The sequence below is a fragment of the Penicillium waksmanii genome, assembly GCF_028829765.1.
Source record: "Penicillium waksmanii strain IBT 27052 chromosome Unknown utg000002l:1.0-3326099.0:1.0-3328782.0, whole genome shotgun sequence".
NCBI classification, from domain to species: domain Eukaryota; kingdom Fungi; phylum Ascomycota; class Eurotiomycetes; order Eurotiales; family Aspergillaceae; genus Penicillium; species Penicillium waksmanii.
Window position 1 is genome coordinate 557294 of NW_026643249.1, and position 22079 is coordinate 579372.

General features: G+C 47.8%; 7 protein-coding genes across 7 annotated transcripts; 4 read left to right on the plus strand and 3 right to left on the minus strand.

Annotated features, from left to right (window-relative positions):
* Positions 1-983: 983 nt before the first annotated feature.
* On the plus strand, positions 984-3298 carry N7481_001875 (uncharacterized protein; the record flags this gene model as incomplete). Its single annotated transcript, XM_057261094.1, has 7 exons — positions 984-1105; positions 1167-1337; positions 1391-1713; positions 2088-2164; positions 2242-2811; positions 2874-3191; positions 3251-3298. 7 exons carry the CDS (start codon positions 984-986, stop codon positions 3296-3298), a joined length of 1629 nt encoding a protein of 542 aa, XP_057126026.1.
* Positions 3299-3837: 539 nt separating this feature from the next.
* On the minus strand, positions 3838-5063 carry N7481_001876 (heme-dependent oxidative N-demethylase family protein; the record flags this gene model as incomplete). Its single annotated transcript, XM_057261095.1, has 3 exons — positions 3838-4246; positions 4303-4425; positions 4483-5063. 3 exons carry the CDS (start codon positions 5061-5063, stop codon positions 3838-3840), a joined length of 1113 nt encoding a protein of 370 aa, XP_057126027.1.
* Positions 5064-8711: 3648 nt separating this feature from the next.
* On the minus strand, positions 8712-10814 carry N7481_001877 (glycosyltransferase; the record flags this gene model as incomplete). The annotated part of the gene is made up of 8 exons (XM_057261096.1): positions 8712-8848; positions 8905-9186; positions 9279-9757; positions 9809-10028; positions 10099-10173; positions 10226-10383; positions 10451-10605; positions 10683-10814. 8 exons carry the CDS (start codon positions 10812-10814, stop codon positions 8712-8714), a joined length of 1638 nt encoding a protein of 545 aa, XP_057126028.1.
* Positions 10815-11290: 476 nt separating this feature from the next.
* N7481_001878 (uncharacterized protein) lies at positions 11291-13200 on the plus strand (the record flags this gene model as incomplete). Its single annotated transcript, XM_057261097.1, has 6 exons — positions 11291-11604; positions 11671-11688; positions 11745-12257; positions 12313-12546; positions 12596-12843; positions 12899-13200. The coding sequence occupies 6 exons, from the start codon at positions 11291-11293 to the stop codon at positions 13198-13200; spliced, it is 1629 nt and encodes a 542-aa protein (XP_057126029.1).
* A 442-nt stretch (positions 13201-13642) lies between these two features.
* N7481_001879 (MFS transporter) lies at positions 13643-15612 on the minus strand (the record flags this gene model as incomplete). Its single annotated transcript, XM_057261098.1, has 5 exons — positions 13643-14301; positions 14365-14412; positions 14468-15257; positions 15305-15498; positions 15555-15612. 5 exons carry the CDS (start codon positions 15610-15612, stop codon positions 13643-13645), a joined length of 1749 nt encoding a protein of 582 aa, XP_057126030.1.
* Positions 15613-18433: 2821 nt separating this feature from the next.
* N7481_001880 (glycoside hydrolase family 16 protein) lies at positions 18434-19592 on the plus strand (the record flags this gene model as incomplete). Its single annotated transcript, XM_057261099.1, has 3 exons — positions 18434-18503; positions 18575-19182; positions 19248-19592. 3 exons carry the CDS (start codon positions 18434-18436, stop codon positions 19590-19592), a joined length of 1023 nt encoding a protein of 340 aa, XP_057126031.1.
* Positions 19593-20686: 1094 nt separating this feature from the next.
* On the plus strand, positions 20687-21913 carry N7481_001881 (uncharacterized protein; the record flags this gene model as incomplete). Its single annotated transcript, XM_057261100.1, has 2 exons — positions 20687-20754; positions 20806-21913. The coding sequence occupies 2 exons, from the start codon at positions 20687-20689 to the stop codon at positions 21911-21913; spliced, it is 1176 nt and encodes a 391-aa protein (XP_057126032.1).
* Positions 21914-22079: the final 166 nt, after the last annotated feature.

The window sequence follows — 22079 nt, forward strand, 5'->3', positions numbered from 1 at the left end:
CGCTGCCACTATATGTGATCCGGGGGAGGAGCGAGAATGTGATATCATTATAAGCGGGTTAGAATAGGAGGATATCAATTTGTGTTTTTTGGTCCGCAATCAATACAAGCTATTTCGTTATGAGCACAGAACACTTAAAAGGTATATCATACCAAGCTAGCACCTTCGCTGATAAAGATGAATGAAGTTGATCCTCGTAAGTCAAAAATATGACGGTCGCCGACTTGAAAATGTCAGGCGTGCAACTCAGATATCTTCTTCCGACCCTGATAAATCTGTCGGCAGCGCCAGAACCAATCAGAGGTGGGGCACCGAAATAAAGTACAAGGCCTCAGCCCCAGGGGCTTGCCTTTGCAGAGAACTGAATGGTTGTCAGAAAGTGGGGGCAGCAAGATCTGGTTTAGGACCACCAAGAAACTTGGACACTCCATCCCTGTAGGTCTGTTTTGCTAAAGGTTCATGCAATCCCTCAAAAATATTAGCAAGGGGTTGGGAGGGACGGGAAATGGAATGATTTGTCCATGGAGAGAAGAATTCCACGCCAACCCGTGACGGGGCAGCGAGGCGTTTCTGTTTTGACAGTCCAGGCCTTTTTAGTCCCTTCAGCCGCACGTCGAGGCAGAGTCCCCGCATAACCAAGACATGAACGGCAATTCCATTGGTGGAGCATGAGGTGAGATGCATACATGGCTGTGATCGCCAATCGACCTGGTGGCTCAGCGTCAAAAATCTGCACCTCGTGCCCGATCATATGCTCGACAGCTCCCGCAAGTCGTGGAAGAGGTGGATGATTTTCCCCCTTCTCTTTTATCCTCTCCTACTCCCTTTACCGAACTTGTCTTTTCATAACCTTCGTGTCGACGACACGCCTCTCGTTACGACCACCACGCCGATGACCGATGGCCACTTGCTTCTGAACATCTACTTTCCTTTCTAATTACCCCAGCGATTCAACGTGAAATACCTTGATATGTGACACAAAAATGCAGGCCACTCTATTTGATGGTCCAAGGATCACACCTAGGAATTCTACTACACATGCGAAACACGTTTCGAAGCCCTGGCGGCTGATGACAGCTGCTTCGGCTATTTTGCTGCTGCTTGGGTGAGTGTTTGAGCATCTATGAACCTCCAAAGCCTTTTTCTAACCCTATATGGGCTGTTAGATATCTTATTCTCCCCGTGGTCTTCAGCGACGCAGACGATACGATACGAATTGATCAAACCGCGTCGGCCGTGTTCGCCTTGTTCTTCATCGGGATAGGATATACTGCCTCCATAGCCATCGCCTTTTTCCAGCGCCAGAAGAAGGCATTTCTTCTGCGTTCTATCTTCGTGTGGGTCTGGTTCTTTTGTCCAGCGTGCCGCACAACCATTCTGATATCACCAGGCCCTACTTGACGATAAATCTTTTGTCCCTATTCAATGTTATTTTCAACATCCTCAGTCGTGGCCTTGTACCGCTCAGCGCACTCCGAGTTGTTGGGATTGGACTCCCTAGTACATTCTCTGTGATATACGGACTCTCGGCATTCTTGATCTATCGCGAATACGGTCCTCCCGACGAGCAGGTGGAAGACGACACCCCTTTACTAGTACGCGTCAATCCCGAAGATCTGACCCGAACACAGTTGCGACGGCTGTTAGAAGAAAGAAACTCTGGAGCCCCATCACCCGATATTGTTCATAGCACCTATCGATTAGATTTGCCCGGTATGGAGCCTCCGCAGAAGACTTGGGATCGGCAATATAGTCCGCCAACGTCCAGAACATGGAGTAGCACGGGTCGGACGATGGTTTGAGGGATGGGTAATAAGCCGAAAAAGATGTTACTTTAATGATTAGCGATAAACTCTGGCATAGAGAGGCAGTACATGTGATTTGATGGAGTGAAGTATGGAAGAATGGCCCAAACCGGCAGTCCCGGTTGGACCTCGGCTCATCCCGCGCTTAAAAGTTGGAGGCCGCCGCCGTCCGACCTCCTCCACTCCCTCCATCATCCCCCTTTGTTTTGCTCTGTTCTGCTCTGCTTACCCTTATTCGAATTAACTGAAAGAGCACCATGGCGAACCGTGTGACACTGCTAGATCCTCCGCCGCAGGATCATTCCAAGGCGGCCATTGAGAATGTGCTGGATCTGACGCCAGTCGTGGACCTCGGCCCAGTATTACGCCCCTCTCCCTTCTCACTCCAGCAAATGCCAACAGCAGACTAATACCTTACCTGCTTCGCCCTCGATAGGATGTATTCACCAACACCAGGCCGCTCTGGCACCCCCCTGGAGCTCGAGGCATCTATGGCGGCGCCGCTATCGCCCAGTCTCTATCCGCCGCGATGCGCACCGTCCCCGCCGATTTCGCCGTACACAGCATGCACTGCTATTTCGTCCTAGCCGGAGATTCAGAAATCCCTATCCTCTATCATGTCGAACGCGTGCGTGACGGACGAAGCTTCATTACCCGAACTGTGCAGGCGCGCCAACGCGGTCGTCCCATCTTCACGACGACGCTCAGCTTCAGCCGCGTCGGTAGCGGAGGTGAGAAAACGCTGAACCATGCGGTCCCGAAACCTGATGTACCCCTCCCACAACCGGTCATTTCCGGCACAGTCAAAGCGCTGAGTGAAGCCGGCGGTGGTCCTTTTGAGTCCCAGAAAGCGGGCATCGTGAACCGTGCCTCCTATCCCGAAGATAAGAAGATGCGGCGATTTGTCCGGGCGCGTGGTCATATCTCTGATGAGGGTGGCTTCCAAGCTCATCTTTCCGCGCTCGCCTATGTTACCGATAGCTTCTTCATTGGGACAGTCGCTCGAGTGCACGATATTCCGCGATTTTCTTCCCTGCAGAGCTGGAGAAGCTATTGAAGGCATTGAAGAACCCCTCTGATCTTGATGACGAAGATATCACCAAGGCTCTGAAGGAACTGAAGGAGGAAGAGGCAACCGATCTCCGACGACGACTCGAAGGAGCTCTCAGCGATGCCACCAGTGGCAAGAATCAACAACAACACAAGGAGGTCGGCATGATGGTCAGCCTGGACCACTCAATATATTTTCACAATCCTCGAGCTTTCCGGGCCGATGAGTGGATGTTGATCGAAATGGAGAGCCCGTGGGCTGGCGAGGGTCGAGGATTGGCTCTTCAAAAGATCTGGTCGAAGGATGGCGTGCTGATTGCCACATGCACACAAGAGGTATGAAAATAGTCTGAATCCATGATAAGCACAGTCCTGCATTACTAACGATTTTCTAGGGCGTTGTTCGTTTGAAGCAAGATAAACCACCCTTGGCGAAGATTTAATTCGACATCTTTTGATACCCCTTTCCTGTTCTCGGTCAACCTTCTTCTATTCTATTCACATATTTCAATAATAGACTTTGTTTTTCTTATCTTTCTTATCTTTCTTCGCACTTTTCTCCTGTTTCTAATTCGTTCGATTTCCAAGGTTGTGGAGGCACGATCTATCTGCTAGTCAGTATCTAGTGATCAAGCCAATCAAATCTACATTATTAATTGAAGTCCCTTGTTGATTTAATGACGAATACTGAAGAATTTTCATCACCTTTATCGAATTTTATTGATCGGTCCTAAGGGTACCACTCGGATAATGATAATAAAAAGAACTTTGACCGAGAAAAACAAAGCAAGAAGGCCAGGCTTTTGAAAAAGCAAGGATAAAAAAAAGTATTCAGACAGCCACCCAGTTTATGAAGATCACAAATCCCAATGAAACGCCAAAGATAGAAGATAGGGAATGTTAGACAGGGGGAAAAGGCAACAGAAAAAGCAAAACACGCAAGGTCGTCAACATCTCATTCGTTCATGGCGTGATTTTGCCCTCAAACTTCGACCTTCTCCTTAGTTTCGCAAGGAGCGGTAGCCATACACTTGTTGTAGAATTCCAAAACCTTCTTACTCCAAACATGTTTGCCTTTGTACTCGCTCACATGGTCAGGCCAACTCTTCATCTCGGTAACGAGATTCTCCAGTTCTTGCATGGGAAGCTGGTCAAGCGGAGTAAGATATGTCTTGACCCCGAAGACTATGGCATTGGTACGAGGAAGTCGGCGGAAAGTCTGTCTCTCTCGACGAATAATGATTTCTTCGGGCAACGGGTTATCCAGTTCCTTCTCACAGAGAGATCCGGGGCGGTATAAGATTTCGAAGAGATTCTCATCGGGTCGCTTGATTTCCACGAAATAATTGGAGCGCTCCATGGGCGAAGCTGGAGTGAGGCGTACCAGAAATCTGTATCCGGGATTAGTTGATAATTTTCGAAAGTTTCGGTTGACGGAGTTTCGTACTTGCTGACGGAATTGGCAACCTGTTGATGCCACAATGGTACAGGCTCGTGCATTCGAGAAATTGTCCATCCGATTCGTTCTTGAACCGTCCAGCCCGTAGGAAATAAGCTAGCACTGGCAGCCCTATAAAAAAGGTTAGACGGCGAGATAGATTGCTGTAATCGAGCAAGTAATACGTACAAATAGTATTCACCTTCTTCGTTGAGCATCAGAATACTCAGATCTTCCATCGTGAGTCGCACAGCTGCCTCCAGGGCGTCTGTGTCGATTCCACTTGGGGCTGATCTACCGAGATCAAACTTTTCTCCGGTCATGCAGTTTTGAATGAATTTTTGGTCGTTTTCGGAGCTCTTTTCGAACATATTTGGAAATCGCTGGCAGAGAAAGTCGGATACATCCTCTAGTGCTTCCTGACAGGCCTCGAGTGACTCGGGCAAGCATCGCAGGACTTCGGACTTTTTCTCGCGTAGTAGGTGGTCTCGTACGCGGTGCTCTTCCATGTAGTGCTTGTCGAGAGTGAGCCAGTTCTGGGAGTCCATCCTGCGAACATCCATCATGACGCGGTATTGCTTTCTACCTCGAATAGGTTGTGCCGGGTACGGCGCGAGGCGCTTAACATTTGACGGGTCGTCGGCGGCGTCATTTTTCAAGAGCCCTTTCTGTCTTAATATCGTCTTAGACCAATTGGTGATCTCTTTTTGATATCGCACAACGATCAAAAGTGCGACAATAGAAAGCGTCACCAGCGAGAAGGTTGTCATTCTTTTTCCATGCGGCCTCCGTTCCACGTCTATACTTTTGTCGTGCTGGGTTTAGATAGTTGGAATGAAGTTGATAGATCGCAAAGGGAATATTCAAAGAAAGGAATCCAAAAGGGGGACGAAGAAGCTTTTTCAAAAAAAAAGTAAAGAGATCTGAATACCAAATGAGTGCTGGAAGGAGGCTCCATAAATAACATGCCTCCCACGGTCGATGATATGATCCCGTTTGGGCCCAGGCAACAAACTGCACCAAGATCACCGGACGGTAAAGGTCAGCCACGCTAGCTCAGTCAAAAAATGGATACTTAACCCAAGAGACTAAGCAGATACATTCCACATTCCGGATTGAGTGCGACTGAGTCTGCGGGCCTGCCGTGATACGCTCAGGGATTCCCCGCAAAAGAAAATTCAAATTCAAATCCATTTTATTTTTTATTTTTATTTTTTAGGGAGAAAAAGCCTCTTTAGTTCATCGCTCGGCAGGTATTGACAGCAGCCCCATGATCGGGACTGACCTCAGCTTTGGACTGGGCGGGTCGAGGCCAGGCTGTGTTTTTCGGTATGAAGATTCGTACATCTGCCACCCCCTAGCTCCACTGCTACCTCTCGGTGGAGTTAAGACAACACGAGACGATTCACAACACGGCGCGGGGCAAGCCGATCGGTTTTCCAAGACGGATTATCGGCGCTTGGAGAGGGAAAGAAAAGAGCAGGTCGCACCATCCGGTGGATTGACCCAGTCGCTAGGCACGATCTAGGCACAACGACCGTGTTAGGTTCGAGGAATCGTCAAGCTCGCGTATCCCAGGTCCGTGCACGCGCCCCTCGTGAACGAACCTGGGTGTGCCTCAGGGATCTTTCGATCGTTGGGGAAATATATCTTGAGACCAGCCATGCACCCCGACGGATAGCGTCGGGGTGCATACATTGCCTCGGTAGCCTCGCAACCTTCAGCTAGGGATGGATTGCATGATGACCAGGTGATTCATCGCGGGAGGCGAACCGACATCAGCAATAATGTACGTACACCTCCGCTCAAACTCGGGGGTGGAGGCAATGTTTGACTCGGCCCCAGTTCTCTTGACCAAGCGCAGGGTTCTTGTTCTAACACGCCCAATCCGACTGGCCAGGGACCTCGATCCAGTCCAGGCGTACATCACACCGTCACCGGCCTAGCACGATAGGGACAAGACTAAGCCTGACGTATCAGAACCCCAAGGTACATAGCCCCTAAAGCGTGTGTGGGAGGGGATCCCCCCAGCGGGACCAGTGTCCTTTCTTCCGCGGCCCCGGTCCTGGTCCTAGTTTTAGTTCCAGCCCTGGCTTACCGGCATGGCTGTTTCGCCCTGTGGATCTTGGCTGTCGCAGGACCGTCCTGCCAGCTGGGGTATTCATACCCCTGGTCAGATATAGGGCAGAAGTGCAGGGAGAAGTACAGTATGTACCGAAAAAGCCACGACATTCACAACACTGCTTACCCCATTTCTTGCTGCATCTGTAGCAAAATCTGGACAAAAGATGACCAGGTCCAGATCTGCGCCCCAATGAAGCACCCCCCCGTTTGTGCTGTGTTCCACGGTCTCCACTGTGACTCCACCAGGTCCATCTGGGGTTCCCGCTGCAACCGCTCTCTCCCCTCTCGCGCTTTGCGCGCTTGCCGCAGTCTTTAAGTCGGGCTGGACAAGTCCACCGAAAGGGATTATTGAATTCTGCCTTTTTCCAATTTGGTTCTATGTTTTTTTGCTAATTTGCAATTCATTTTTCGTTTCTGGTATATCTGTTGGGGGTGGTTCTATGACTTTCTATCCAGGGTGGCGGCGTCATAGCTCCATTTTGAAGATGCCCGAATGGATCTCTCATTTCTTTTTCACAGAACGGCGTGGTACCCTGGCGGAAACTCTTTTCGTTAGCAGTGTTTGCTTTTTCTTGCCGTTGTAATTCCTTCCCCTCGCATTGGCCCTTCGACGAGACACAAACAACAGGGAAACATGAGGTCATATCGATGCAAGTGTATGCTCTCGACATGATCTGCTTTTTCTTGCTCATCTCTGTCATATCGGATTGATTCCTGTGGACCTGAGAGCCTCGCTGATATTTAAAGCCTGTATACACAGCCCACGGCGTATCCGGGCAGTGTGCAATGAGCGCACAATGAGGATGCCGGTTGTATACGCTAAGTATGTCACCATATCTCGAAAATGATTTTTTTTTAGTGAAAATTCAAGACCGCACTGACAGGTTGATGTGGAGGCTGATGCATGTCAAATCCATCAGCGAGACTCAAATATCGCCGCCACACGCCACAGGAACACACATTTGATGCCCCCGCACTCATACGCACAGACAATATGTCATCAAACTGACCTGTTAGATCTGGTTAATTGATCCCTGTCTGTCGTACGCCTGGTTCTCAGCGGAAAAGGCGGTTCCTATCGACCGAGTATTTTCAGTCGTTGGGAGTATGTCGAATCCAGGCATCCCCATGGATCAGCACGAGGGCCGTGCTTGAATGCTTTGCATTAGTTCCTCTAGTAGGCATATCACTGGAGACATCGGAAAAGTATATTTGTAATAAAATGTCGCGGGGATATAAGGGCTAATTTAACGTCTGGGATTGGTTTCCAGCAAGTATATCCATGGATCCTGAAAGCATTTGTAGCGTGGTCCCATATACACGCATTGGTCAAAATATAATTCCAATGAAAAATGGAAGGTACTACTAGTGCAAATACTAGTTAAATGGGTTTCTTCAAGGTTTGGATTGGATAGATGTTATTGAGACATGACTTAATTTCCTCCCGGTCTTCAGTGGATTCACGCTGAGCAGCACAAAAGTCAATGTATAACTTTTAAAAGTCGGCTAGACAAAGTACTAGTACATTTGTACCCGGAAATTTGATTTTTCTAGTCAATCATTCATTTGATAATTATTTTAATGTTTCAATAGACCTGATCTAGAATGAGATCTTAATTTGCTCTACGTCACTTTGGCCTAGGTCCTTGTCAGTTTCTAGCCACCGTGACACGCAGCCCAACGCTATAAAATATGAGTATCTCGTGACCTCACACGCCCTATGGCTTGAAAATAGCACTTGGAGGAAGGTAATACTATTCTCGCCACAGCCAGCTAGCTCTATCTAAATTGACGTGCAGCCCCAAATAAAATACCATGCTTGACAACAGCTTTCTTCAACTTATTACTTCATAGAAACTACTGGTGGTGGCCTTTACGGCGACCATGTCTACTACCCAATTGATCTCATAAACTCCCAGTAAGCGCAGTGTACTACGTACGACTAAGAGACACTCGAATAAGTGAAGTGACATGGAGATGGCTACGGGACGGCGAGGTTAATATAGGCCAATCTATCCACTAAAACTTGAACATCTACGAATGACATTGGTGTTGGTATGACTATGGTTTATTTTAAGAAATTCATCGAATTGCTTAGGTTGCCACCAGTGAAGCATGAAAAGGCAATCAGTAGGTAGAGAGGTCTCATCAGCTTCGTTTCGGTTTACGTAAGGTTTTGCTATCATCCGCATGGCATGCAGATTTATTAGCTTGGTTGACTTTTATATGGCTCGAGGTTCCCTAGCCTGAAAGATTTTCCCAAGATTGTAGGGTGCCATCCTGCTCCTCGCCCGTTAAGAGATCTCTCTTTTTTTTATTGCGTCATCTCGGAGTCGTGCATTCACAATTGCCTTGTCAATAGTATTCCTGAATGCCGAGTCAATGCTTTTGGTGATTCCGTGAAGTGGGTAAGCCACCAATCCAATGCCAGCTGCGATAAAGAGGATCAGTCAAACCTTTGCCACTTCAGAAAACGACACTCCTTACCTGAAGGTACTTTCGTTGCCAGCCCGATGGTACCCTTGGCGAGACCTTTGACAGCCCCCAAAGCTCCTTCTTCCTTGCCACCCTTGATAGGCTGCGTAATTAATCCCGAGAAGCCTTCGCTCATTCCATCCACAAAGTTCTTACCGCCAAATACTGCGCCACTTTTCCAATTCTTTACAGGCTCATATTCCTTGGGCTTGTCTCCATATAGCCGAGTCACCTGTCGAAATCCCTCCGCAGCCGCATGGGGAATATCGACTACCACCCCTTTGAAGTATCCCCCTGTAAATTTGCCGAAGCCTTGTAATGTTGCACCCAGAATTTTGCCAGCAGTGACTACTCTGGCTCTTTCCCATCATTGCTGGTAGATATACCGGAGCCAAGTTGCGATGAGCGGGCCGAAGACCCAGATGGCATGGGAGACCGAGAGCGTGCATATTGTTTATACGGGCTATAGAAGATCTCGCCAATGGATCGCACCATTTTGGAGCCGGTGGCTGTGGCCGCAGAGAGAATACCCGTGGCCTTATTATTTTCAATCAAAGTCAATGCTGCAGCCGTGGAGAGGTTGAGTGGTTGCTTGCCCTGGGAATATTTCAAAACTGCAGGCTGGCCAGGTATCATACCACACCGCATTCTATCTGACGGTAGATTGCGATGAAACGAGTTGACGGCAGCCTTGACTCCCGATTCCATCCGCATCTTATAAGAAATTGATTCCGCAGCCACTTTTGATTTCTTTGTGAGACAAAATTTAATACCCTCCGCTAGATTTTGGACGGTGAGAGAGGCGTATGGAATGGGTCTAGGACCAGCACCGGATCTGACGACCATGTTACCCCAGAATGGCTGGCTTGAATTGTGTCAGTAAAGGAGAATTCAAGCCGCAAATTGCCATACTTACTCCCCAAAAAAGGGCACAATCACCGAAGGTCGACTGTTCGATAAACCACGAGCGGTGGTGCCAGCGCCTCCATGGTGAACGACAGCTGACACATGCTGGAAGAGCCACTCGTGTGGACAATCTTCGATGTAATAGATGTTGGTATCTGGTGGCCCTACAATCTGACTCCAGCCCTTCGAGATGATAGCTCGCACACCAGCTTGTGCCACCGCCAAAACGACTATATTGATGAGTTTCTGGGGGGTTTGAGACCACGATACTACCAAAGCCGATGTACACAGGAGGTTCACCAGAGTGCAAGAACTTCTCTAAATCCACAGGCGGGTAGTACGTAGGAGTGTCTTGAATTAGGAAGCCACAAATATCTGAATAAGTTAGTTCAACATTCCCTGAATCTGACGTTGCTTCATAGCGTACCGATATGTGATGGCCAATCTTGCGGTTTTGGGATCAGAGATGGAGACCAGCGATAAGTAAAAGGCACGTTTAACGCTTCCGCCAAGCTGGGGCCTTCCATATTGGGGACGGGATCTAGATTAATCGATTCTCGCCAGCGGTTAATAACATGTCCCAATCTAAGGTACGACATAGATTAGTTAGTTATTACCGGAGACAAGTACCGACAAGACAAATTCAACATACCCTTGCCAAGTGAGCCACTCCACCACACCATATGACACCCAATTCGCTGTCCGAGGGTGCATAGACGTTGAGCTGAGGTTAGCTAGAGGGTGTGGAAATGCTCTAGTACTTGTCCAAGGCATAGTGAACATCAGATGAACAGGGACACCTAGTGCCTGGGCACAGTGAATATGTGCAAAGCTAGGGGGGGGTTAGCGATAATGGCGTCAGCCACAAAAGGATCATTCGTTACTGGATCATCTTCTATACATGATTTCCAGCAGCCATCGAGCATTTTTGCAACCATGACTTGCTTCTTCTTCACGTCGCCATCACGCAATGGCTGTTGGTCAGGAGAAGATCCCAACCGGTGAGGGCGACTCATATTCGGACATATTTGACGATCCATTTCATTCCCGATATTTAACTAAGGACTTCTTCTATATACAAGTCGATACTGGAAGATCCGATTCTGACACTTGGTGTAGCTGGCTGATTCCAAATGCGACGCACCTGACCATAGTCACACGACAAAGATCACCTTGGTCGGCCTTGCCTGCAAGAGTACTATCTCACCACAAACGGAACAAATAAGCTGCTGCTACCTGTAAACTGCGCAAAGTCCAACCTATCCTATAGGATAATCTGATGCCCCAAACAGAGAGTGCAAACAGAAGTCCAAGTCCAGATCTGCCCCACACCAAAATGACTAATTCCCCCGGCTTGACCGTTTCCCGTCTCTCACTCTCGGGGAGCTCCAAACTGAGCAGATTCCGAAATTCATCTTCTGCAAGTGAATCGACGTCTTATTTTCGGAGTTAGTTTCCTCGACAATAGCGGATAGTCTGCCTCGTTTGCGCAATGGCAACCACCGTGCTCACCCAGAGTCCGATTCAGCCCATGGAGGTAGATGACTCACGCCAAGCGTCCACACTACGATTGTCATCTCAAAATTCCCAAGATTCGCGGACTCGTGGTCTTTTCTCTCACGATAATGGCTCCGGCGAAGGTGCTTCCGTCTCTCAGGATGCGCAACTATCGAGGGCGAGGGCTGTTATTCTCATTGCCACCCTTACGGGCATTACATTCGTGGGCAGTATGAGCGGGGGCCTTTTGACTGTTGGTCTGCCATCAATCGCGAAGGACTTGCAGCTTCCAGAAAACCTGCTGCTGTGGTAAGTCATCATCAAAACGCTCACCGCATAGGTTCACACCAAACTAACAATGACTTGGGGGTGAAGGCCTGTTTCGGTCTATTCGTACGTATCTCATGTTCGACACTGTACCTTGACCAGTTCACTGATCCGAATTCCAGTCTTTCCAATGGATGCTGTCTTCTCTTGGCAGGCTCACTTGCCGACTTTATTGGAAACAGACCCATCAATCTCATCGGTTGTTTCTTGATGGGTGTCTTCATCCTGGCCTGCAGTGTCGCCAAAACCGGTATCCAGCTCATCTTATTTCGCACATTTCAAGGAGTTGGAACTTCCATGTGTCTACCAACGGCATTCAGCATTTTGACGGATACTATGCCCATCGGTAAACGACGCAATATCGGGTTTGCCTGCATAGGACTCGGGCAGCCCCTCGGCTTTTCGGTTGGTCTTGTTTTTGGAGGCGTTTTTCAAGCATCTGCTACCCTGGGCTGGAGATTTGGATATTATCTCTGCGCCGGTGCATCCTTTATCCTGATGGCAGTCAACTATTTCAAACTTCCCAACGACAAACCGAGAGAGCCTATTACGTTCCATCGCCTCCGGACAGAAATTGACTGGATCGGTATCATTCTGTCCAGTGCCTGTCTAGGAATAATCTCCTACGTTTTCTCGTGAATTTTTCCATCCATATCATATCTCAGAATCATACGTTGACTTACAATCTAGTGCAATTACCGATAAGCCGTCGAACATTCGTCACCCAGACAACATTGCGCTTCTCTGCATCTCAGGTGCCATGATTCCCGCGTTTTGGTATTGGATGAGATGGAGAGAAGAGTCTGGAAAGTCGGCACTGATTCCAAATTCGCTATGGAAAAACACTGCCTTTGCTTCCATCTGCGTCATGGTTCTATTCTCCTGGGCTGTTTTGAATGGCATGGAAACAATATTGAGTCTTTTGTAAGCTTTCAATCACCATAGGGCCGAATAATGCTAATCGATCGAAAAGCTTCCAAGAAGTTCAGAATCTATCTGCTTTCGAAGCCGCTATCCGTTTCATGCCCAACGTCATAATCGGTATCGTTCTCAATATTGCGACCGGACTTCTCGTGCATCGCCTTCGCGCCAATTGGCTTGTCCTGGTCACAACGATTTTGAGTGCTGGATCGCCTTTGTTGCTGGCCATAATTGATCCAAAGTGGTCTTGGTGGTACTGCGCTTTCTGGGCGGTTCTTCTGGCCCCTCTCTCGGCGGATGGTAAGATAAACAGTTTACTCGATGGTTTGAGATTGCTAATGGAGTTGTCTTATAGTGATTTTCACGGTCGCAAATCTTATTATCGCGGACTCGTTCAGCCCCAAAACGCAAGGACTCGCAGGCGCCGTATTCAATACTATTGCGCAGTTCGGTACCTCTATCGGACTGACTATCTTCGCCATAATCTCAGCTGGTGTCACACAAGGATCATCTTACACCGACAAGAGCTCCCCTGGCGCTCTTATGGTTGGATACAGAGCTGTTTTCTGGACCTGTTTCGGCTTGATGGTTGCTGCATCTGCGATCGGGGCTTGGGGATTGCGCAAGGCCGGAAAAGTCGGGTTGAAGAAGGACTAAATTGGTCCGCGCACTAAATTGTATCTACTTTCGTCATAGTTTACGCCATGCTTTTGCAATGAAAATTCAGTCTCGAACCTATTAAAGCTACATCAATCTCAAACCACCAGAGACTCGGGTCTGGTACAACCGACCACTCTACCGCTTCAACAAAGGTATGTGTCTAGTGTCTGTGGAATATCGAAGGACCAGAATGATTGAAAACTAGTAAAAATAATAATCAATTTTCCTGGATCGCGGAATCAAGACTACCATCCGATGCAGGTAAGTCATCCTGGTTTATGCATTAAAATTAAGACGATGTGTAGAAGGCATAACTCATGGACATCGCTGAGAGGTAAGAAAAATGAAATGGAACTTTTGAGCCTGTGAGCCAAAGCGGAGATCAGCTTGTTCAGGCAGATGCGGGTCATAAGATCGTGTCGTGGTGTGTAGCGTCAACTTAGCCGCAAATGATCGAGGCCTTCTCCGCATGGCTTCGAGCCGTCTCGATTCTGGAGAGGTGTCCAGTGCCATTCGACTGTACGGGCTCAAGGTTACTTGGAACTTCACCGCGTTCTTCCCTCTCCAATTCGAGCTTCTCTTCTTCCTTGATACGCTTGAGCTCCTGGCAGAACTTGCTGTTGTTTCTGATACGGTCGCCATACCGAATGAAGGCAAAGGGGATGATGGAGACACCCAGACTGAGGAATGCAATGAGACTGCAGGCCCAGTTTACACCGAGTCGATTGAACATTGGCTTCGCGGCGAGTGGCAAAACAGCACCGAATATGCTTCGGGTACAGCTAGCAGCCGATTGAGCACTGGCAGACAATGTCTCGTAGGCATCGGTGAGGTAGTTGAGCATGGCCATAAAGATCAAAAGGTATCCCGCACCAAATGGAATGCCAGAAAGGAATGGCACCACCCAGTGAATATTCGGCGACGCCGTCCATCCTACCCAGAAGAGGGAAATCACGTAAAGTGGCCCTCCAATGCAAGCAAGAGGGAGTCTTCGATATTCTTCGATAAATGCCCACTCAGCATTGCGGGCTTTAGCGCGGGCGAGGTAGCCGTCGTACCACAGGAAGATAACGCATGCAAGTGCTGCACCAATTCCGACTACAAGATATGCGTCAGCAAAAGAGATCCAAGTATACAAGTCTGGGATCGATCAGTACTCACTGGGTAAGAACATTAGGCCTGAAACTCCAGCATTCATACCATAGATTCCTTGGGGTTTCGTTAGTATATGAAGTGTTAGAGAGGTGAATCGCGTCCTACTTACCCTGGAAGATTATTGGATATGCCTCAAAATAGAGATAGAAGATCGCATATGCAAGTGCAAGGTACAGCGACGTCAATGAGACAATCGACTCGTGGATTATCATGCGGAAAGGTCGCGAAATTGTGGTGATAAATTTCTCGCGGAGGTTTCGACTTTCCAGTTCCAAGGGCGATATGATGGTCGAGTTTCCAGTATCTTTTCTCAGCTTCCGGGCACGATTCTTCAAGACGACGGGGCCATAGGTTTCCGGCATAAAGATCACCAATGGCATGGATACACCGGTGCAGATCAAGCCAATCCAGAAGCACCACCGCCAGCTGACAACAGCCACGAACCCAGAAATCCATGGTCCCATTATAGGTCCGCATGTTGTGCATGCCATGAAATAAGCCATCAAGCGGCCTCGTCGAGTGGGATCATCGTGAACATCGGCAAAGAGTCCACCGACAGTAGCAATCGGTGCTGAAGCCATCATGCCATTCAAAAGTCGAAATACCAGTAAAGATGCATATGAGTCGGCCACGGCGCACGCTAAGGTGAAGATTGCGAACCCACAATACGCAACTAGTAATGGCTTCCTGCGTCCGAAATACTCGGAGCTAGGTCCCCACAATAAGGGGCCCAGGATGTAGCCGACCAGGAAGATAGAGATTGGAAGGACAAGGGCTTGCTGGTTCTTGATATTAAATTCTTCTGCAATCTGAGGGATGGCGTTGGAACAGATGCTGGACCCAATGGTGCTGTTCATGACCTGCATGACACCCGACCCTAGGACTAGGAACTTCCTTGGCTGTACTGCGTTAGTATGGCACAAGACCTCCAGTGTGCTCACGTTACCTTGCGCCAGTTCACGGGGTTTTCCGGATCGTTTGCACCAAATGAGACGACTGTCTTCGAGGCCACCCGGCGGAAACGCGAATATGATGGATTGTCATAGCGCTCCTGGATGGGCTCATGGGCGACTTCTGATTCTTGATCTGAGGAATCACGATGCGAGTCATGTGAGTCATGAGGCGAAATAGCTACTTCCTCTATGTAATATGAGGTTAGAGCCAGCAGGAGGTACACATTGTATCACAAGTCGTACCTGTAGCGGACATGACCTTTTCGAGGTTCTCCTCCGTGGGGAAATGGGTTGACATCATGCACAAGTTGGGTCACCCATTCAACCAGCAAGAGAGCGATAGATGATGATCAAAAGGTGGGATGGCGGCTTATAAAGGGCATTGTAACATCGAAAATTCAGGAAAGCAATTCCGGCTCCACTCTCGCAGGGTCCCGAATCCACTCTATAAATGCGGAGGAGTAAGCAAATGAAAATTCAATGTTTTTGTGGTTCGAGCTCCACCCCCGTCTGCCAAATTTTGCATTTTCTACGCCCTAGGGCTTGACATCGATATCTTCAGGTGATAATTCTCAGTGCTATGGCGAGGAATTCTTGCATAATGAGCTCCAATCAGGTAATTAGACTTGTTGATCAAAGATACGACCAGGGTTTTCTCGGTTAGCACGGCTTCTGGGAAACTCTGGTTTACGGGGCAGGACCCAAGATTTGAAAGATTTTCAAGTGGCAATCTTCAGTCTAGTGCTTTCATTGTTTAGTGGAATTTCATATGAGATGTTCTATGAAATTCCAATTGGTCACCGTTCTGAGAAGCTATAATCATCGTGGCATGGCGAAATACAATTCTACAATTTGTACAAACAAGAATGGTATACAGATACATCGACCGCATGCATCCCAGTCTTTGGGCAGTCAGTTCTCCAACACGAAAAAGAGGGGTCAATGTCATGCAGATCAACCCAACGACCTAGCCTGGCAATGTACCCAGTGGCTGTGGTAGTTTGCTTTCAAGGATCAACGCTCCAGATCGGTCTGAAGGTTGAGCAACATGTTCTCATGATCAAAAGCATCCACCACTCACCCTAGATCCGATCCCTCCCAAAGTCTTAGCAGTGACAGGGCCCCTGGCGCGGGAAGGGCCTGGAGAGGGCCACCAAAGCCTGGCTGCCGAGGTGGTGGGTTTGACTCATTCCATCGGGGCCCTTGGCCGAATGCGACTCCACCTGTCAACATCGAACCGGCGTTATAAAAGTTGGGCGGTTATCATCCCGATCTAGACCTGCTGAGATCTGCCTTTCTCCTGTTTCGGTGTGTGTTCGATAACGGCAAATGTGAGGTCTCGATGTTTGTTTGCGTGCGAAAATTCCTGTGTCAGGGGCGTTAAATTCCCGACGTCGAACCGGATGCGTCCCGAATTATGGTCGGACTTCTGTCCGACTCGCGCTGACCGCCCGCGAACAGACTTCTAGAAAGCGTTGAGGGGAGAACAGCAGAACACTCGTTTTGGGGACGGGTCTTTGACCATACCCAACATTGCATTTGAAATGGCGACGATTTTAAAGTGCCGCGGGAGGGTTCCACGAACGATGCAGATGGCCTTGACTCAACATCGTCGTCCTTCAGCAAAATGGAAGGTATCACGTGACATCTAACAAACAGCAGCACAACAAAGGAATATATTAACCTTAGAATCAGATATAAACTATACAGAGATCAATGCCGATTTTTTGCCAATATCCTAGGCGGGTTTACAGAAACATAACCTTTCGGCTCAAGTACTTCGATCGCGATAGATGGCTTGTGCGCTGGCAGCAAGATTCCTCAAGTCTATCAAGCCACTGGGAATCCCGGATAGCTTGATTGGATCTGAACTAACGCGATATGGCCATATTATGAATAATGTAGATTCATAGACGCTACGAATTATCGGATCGTTAATAAGACTGGGCCTCTTAAGTCAATTGGTTTTGATAAACTTGAATCTTTCATGTTTACATATCTTCGGTAATTAGTAGGGACAAAATATACAAAAAAGCTGACGCCTGGGTCACGAACGACAGTCAGAAACGCCAATAATGAACTCTCCAGGTGATTCGGTGTTTGATTATCGGTATCGCATATGTATATTTCAAAGCAAGATGCAGGTCTTGATTACAATGACGTCGATGTGCCGATCACTAGCATGCAATCGATAAAGTGACAAACAACCATGGAATGAATATAACGGGAAGCATTTCTAATCGCCATAATTTTGTTTCTGAGGTTAAATTTCATCTAAAAGCGACAACGGGTAGAAGTTGTTTGATATTTTTGCCATAGTTATGGGCTGTACCATGCGTAACTTGCCGCTAGGGGCGCTAGTTACGCGTCAGTTGCGTGGAGCCCTGCACCACTTGGCAGCCTTTTTCGCCGTTGCTGAGCCAGATTTTCATGCTCGGTCTAACACAGGACAATTCAAAGTCCAAAAATATTTCAACGCTTTCCGCGCATCGCCGGGGTGGCGTTTTTTGGATAGGGATATAGAATAGTACAAGTTGCGACGATACGACGGATGGCACTGGTACGTACCCATTTCTCAACATGGATATACCCCGGGGCTAATCATACTATAAAAACAATACTGAATTGCTTCAGCCTAATCTTAGTGATCCAGAGACATAACATAAAATTGAGGAAGCTTAGATATAAAATCCTGAAAGTGGGGTTCTTGGCGCAGAGCGGTTACGCGGCGCGCCGGGCATACAATACCGAAGCAGATACGAGCGACCAGTGATTTCTCTGAAATACATTAAGCACTGTAATTATTTCACTGCGTAGAACTTGTTTTTTTTTTTCGTTCCTGAACCCAAATATTTGACGTACCATCTTGCGATATCCCAGCGTGCAGTCCCTTTCAAGTTTTTTTCCGTCCCTGAGTCCGAGTCTCCCCCCCAAGGTCCTTTTGATATATAGAGACCTCGAGTCGGGAATACTACTATTTTATCTCCTCCGAGTCTCGCCAAGAGGCCGCATCATAATAATGAGGTCCCCAGATGCTTATTCAGGATCCGCGGGTGACTACAGTCGCTATGGAGATGCAACTTCCCAGTTTCCTTCATTCGACGACCCAAGCCACACACCATATGGCTACCCATCGCAGGCACCACCTCGCTATTCAGAAGTCGTCGCAAGACCTCCAACTGAGAGACCCTGGTATGACGTTTGCGGCTGGTCTTTACGAAGAAAATTGATCGTAGCAGCTTGCATTGTGGTCATCATAATAGCAGTGGTTGTGGGGGCGGTTGAGGGGACCAAGGCAGCAGCATATCCAAACTACTCCCAATTGAATTATACGCTCAAGGATACCTTTTCAGGGTCATCCTTCTTCGATAACTTTGACTACTATTCAACCACTGATCCAACCAATGGATTTGTCCAATATGTCAACTCAGAGACTGCATCGCAGATGAATTTGACGTACGCCTCTGAATCATCTGCTGTGATCAGGGTTGATACAAGTACACAAAACCAGACAAACGGCCGCAGCTCTGTTCGTATTACATCCACCAATACATATGACAGTGGTTTGTTCATCTTCGACGTCACCCATACACCGTATGGATGTGCGACCTGGCCGGCACTGTGGCTTACAGACCCAAATAATTGGCCAGAACACGGGGAGATCGATGTGATGGAGTCAAACAACAATGGCACCAATGGCAATGCAATGACACTGCATACAAGTAGTGGGTGCAAAATGAACGTCCGAAGAAAGGAAACTGGAACTGCGCAGTACACCAATTGTCTTAATACCGCAAATGACAACGCGGGCTGTGGCGTTGAAGGGAAAAAAGCGACTTACGGCGAAACCTTCAATGATAATGGCGGAGGAGTAAGTTGACCATGGGCCCAAGATCTATATAGCCATTCTCGTCGGTATTAATGAAATTTGATCAGGTATACGCAATGGAGCTACGCGACGCGGGTATTCGTATGTGGATGTTCTCGCGCGACGACATCCCATCCGACATTTCAAACACGACTAGTACCCCAGACCCATCTACCTGGGGTGAAGCTCTGGCGGACTTCCCAAGCACAGGATGCGATATCGGTTCGCATTTCAAGAACCAAAGCATCATCGCAAATATCGACATTTGCGGTGACCTCGCCGGTGCATCGTCATATTACAAAACGCTTTACCAATGCCCAGATTCATGTGAAAAGTATGCAGCAGAAAATGGGGCTGCCTTCGAAGATGCTTACTGGGAGTTTAATAGCTTCAGGGTATACACTACGTCTTAGACAGTTCTACTTATTATACCCAGACTCATTGTCTACCGAAAGTTGTCTCTTCTAGATCGGAATTGAGGCATCTAGCCATTCACATATCACCACTTGGGAAATAGACCTTAGAATTCGTTCTTCGACAACAAGAACGCACATGTTCCACAATTTAGAGCTCTCATCTGTTGGCAACTTATGAATAACAAGTTCGCACACTTTGATCATTGATCGGATCCCTAGTATCAGCAAGAAGAGTAATCATAATAAGCTTTTGAATAAGCTTATCATCCAGCACTTGGACCTAGCGAGTACCCAACTAGGAGTGGAGCTTGTTAGCGGGTGATTGATCTTTTCCCAAATTAATGCACGCCTTTTGAAACAAAATAAACCGCATTTATTTTCGTTGACAGGTTCGTGCGGAATTGTGCCTTTGTGTACGGAGTAAGCGCGTCCGTCTTCGTGCGCTCGGTTGAACGCGGGAAAACACGCGACGAAACGCGGCTTTTTTGCTCAGCTTCTGTGTAAAGCCTCAATAACTATGTATTAGAGCTATAGCACTTGCCGAAGAGATCGAATTGGGCAGCATCGCAGATCTCTTACTACTATTGTTTGTTTGGGGGCCAAATCGCGACTTAAAAAACTTGCGACCCGGCCCGAACAAAACTAACGATCACCACTAGATCGAGTCAATGACTGCAAGCGAAAAAATGTCCTTCGTTTTATGCCCCTCGGAGATTCTTTCCCACATCATCTCATATGTATATTCCCCTCGTGATGTGGCCGCCCTTGCGCTCTCATGCCGAGCGGTCCACCCCTTGTGCAACTTAGAGCTGCAAAGGAAGAAGATATTTCATCTCATTCGTATTCGACCTGATAATGATGGTATCGAGGAGATCTTTCAGCTCCTGATGGTAATCCTAAAGCAACCTAGCTTGGGGCGACATGTGCACGAAATACGATATTATGGGCGGGCGCACGCAAGCAGAGATTGGAGGCACTACGGTCATGGGCAGTTGTATCCTCGGGATTTAAAGGAATCAGAAAGGGAACTTCTTAGGTCCCATATCCAGCGGGCGGGCTTTTCTAGCTCTTGGGAAGATAGTATTCTTGAGATGCTGACGCAGAAAAAGACGGGGGATTGGGAAGGAGAACAGCCCTATGTCGACGGTCCCGATTTTTCGTAAGATTTTCTCAGGACCAATATTATGATGATGTCTAACTTTTTCCTCAGCCGGAGGAATTCTGAGCGTGGTGTTTTTATAGCACAGGCATTGGCGACGATTTTAATTTCGGTTACACCTAGCCTCGTGTCGCTCGCCATGATGCTGCCGTGGGCAACTTGGTCTAGCAGAGACGGGGACTATTATCCCCTTGAGCAATTCTTGCTTGAAGCCAACTCTAGCTCGGTCGCCAAACCATATCTCCAGAACTTACGCGAGGTATACATCATGACTGATGAAAGCGATTATGATGAATATCAGGAGACTGTCGATGATAGATACTATGTACGCACTGGATTTCTCGACTGCTTCCAAATGTTTGACAAGCTTCCTTCAATTGAGTCCGTGGGTATCGATGGGATCACAGATGACGATCATGCAGATGAGCCGAATATTAAGGAAGCAGCATCGAAATTGACCAAGCTTCACATCAATCACTCAGCGCTGGATGACATATATTTAGCTCGTGTAATCTTAGCATGCAAATCCTTGAAAGAGCTCCAATATTCAATTGGAGGCAGAGGAACGGGTCTTGAGGACAAAGGACACCTCAATAATAAAACCTTCAGTAAAGCCATACTGAAACACAAGAACTCGCTTCAAGTCCTCGATATTGACTCCGGAAAAGATTTTTATTATCACAATATCAGCGAAACAAACACTGGCTACGATAATGAGGGAGGGGACCAGCTTCGCCTATATCGTCTAGTTGGTGAAACTGAGATCAGTGACTTTCTTTGCTCGTTTTGGGACAACCATGGCTCTCTCAAGGATTTCCCCAACCTCAAGTCTCTGAGCTTGGGAATTGGCCTGTTGATGTATCTGGTCTGTGGGGGAAATGGTACACGAGATGGCACGGAATCCAAATTGGTTGATAGTATCCCCAAGAACCTGGAATATCTCTGCGTGCGAGGATACCAGAGGGCTGAGGTTCCAAAACATGATGTACAGATTGATGCTTTAATGGGTGCCTTCAATTCTGGATCCCTTGGATTGAAAGAGATCAGGGGTATCGAAACTATTATTCCATTTACCGATCACTACGATGTGTCTAATAGTCGAAAGTCCGATCGATGGTGTCTACAAAGCTCCCGGTACAGCCTTCAAAAACAATCTTAAGTCTTTTACGGTATCAAATCCATTATAAGTTTCACAGCCATTCAATCAATCTCAGGTCTTGTCAAATTCATAATCATGATCTATTGGTTGTCGTCTAGTATATGCTACTAGTAGTATCTAAATAGCGACTCCGGGGATGATAGCAATGGGGATGTAGTATATAAAA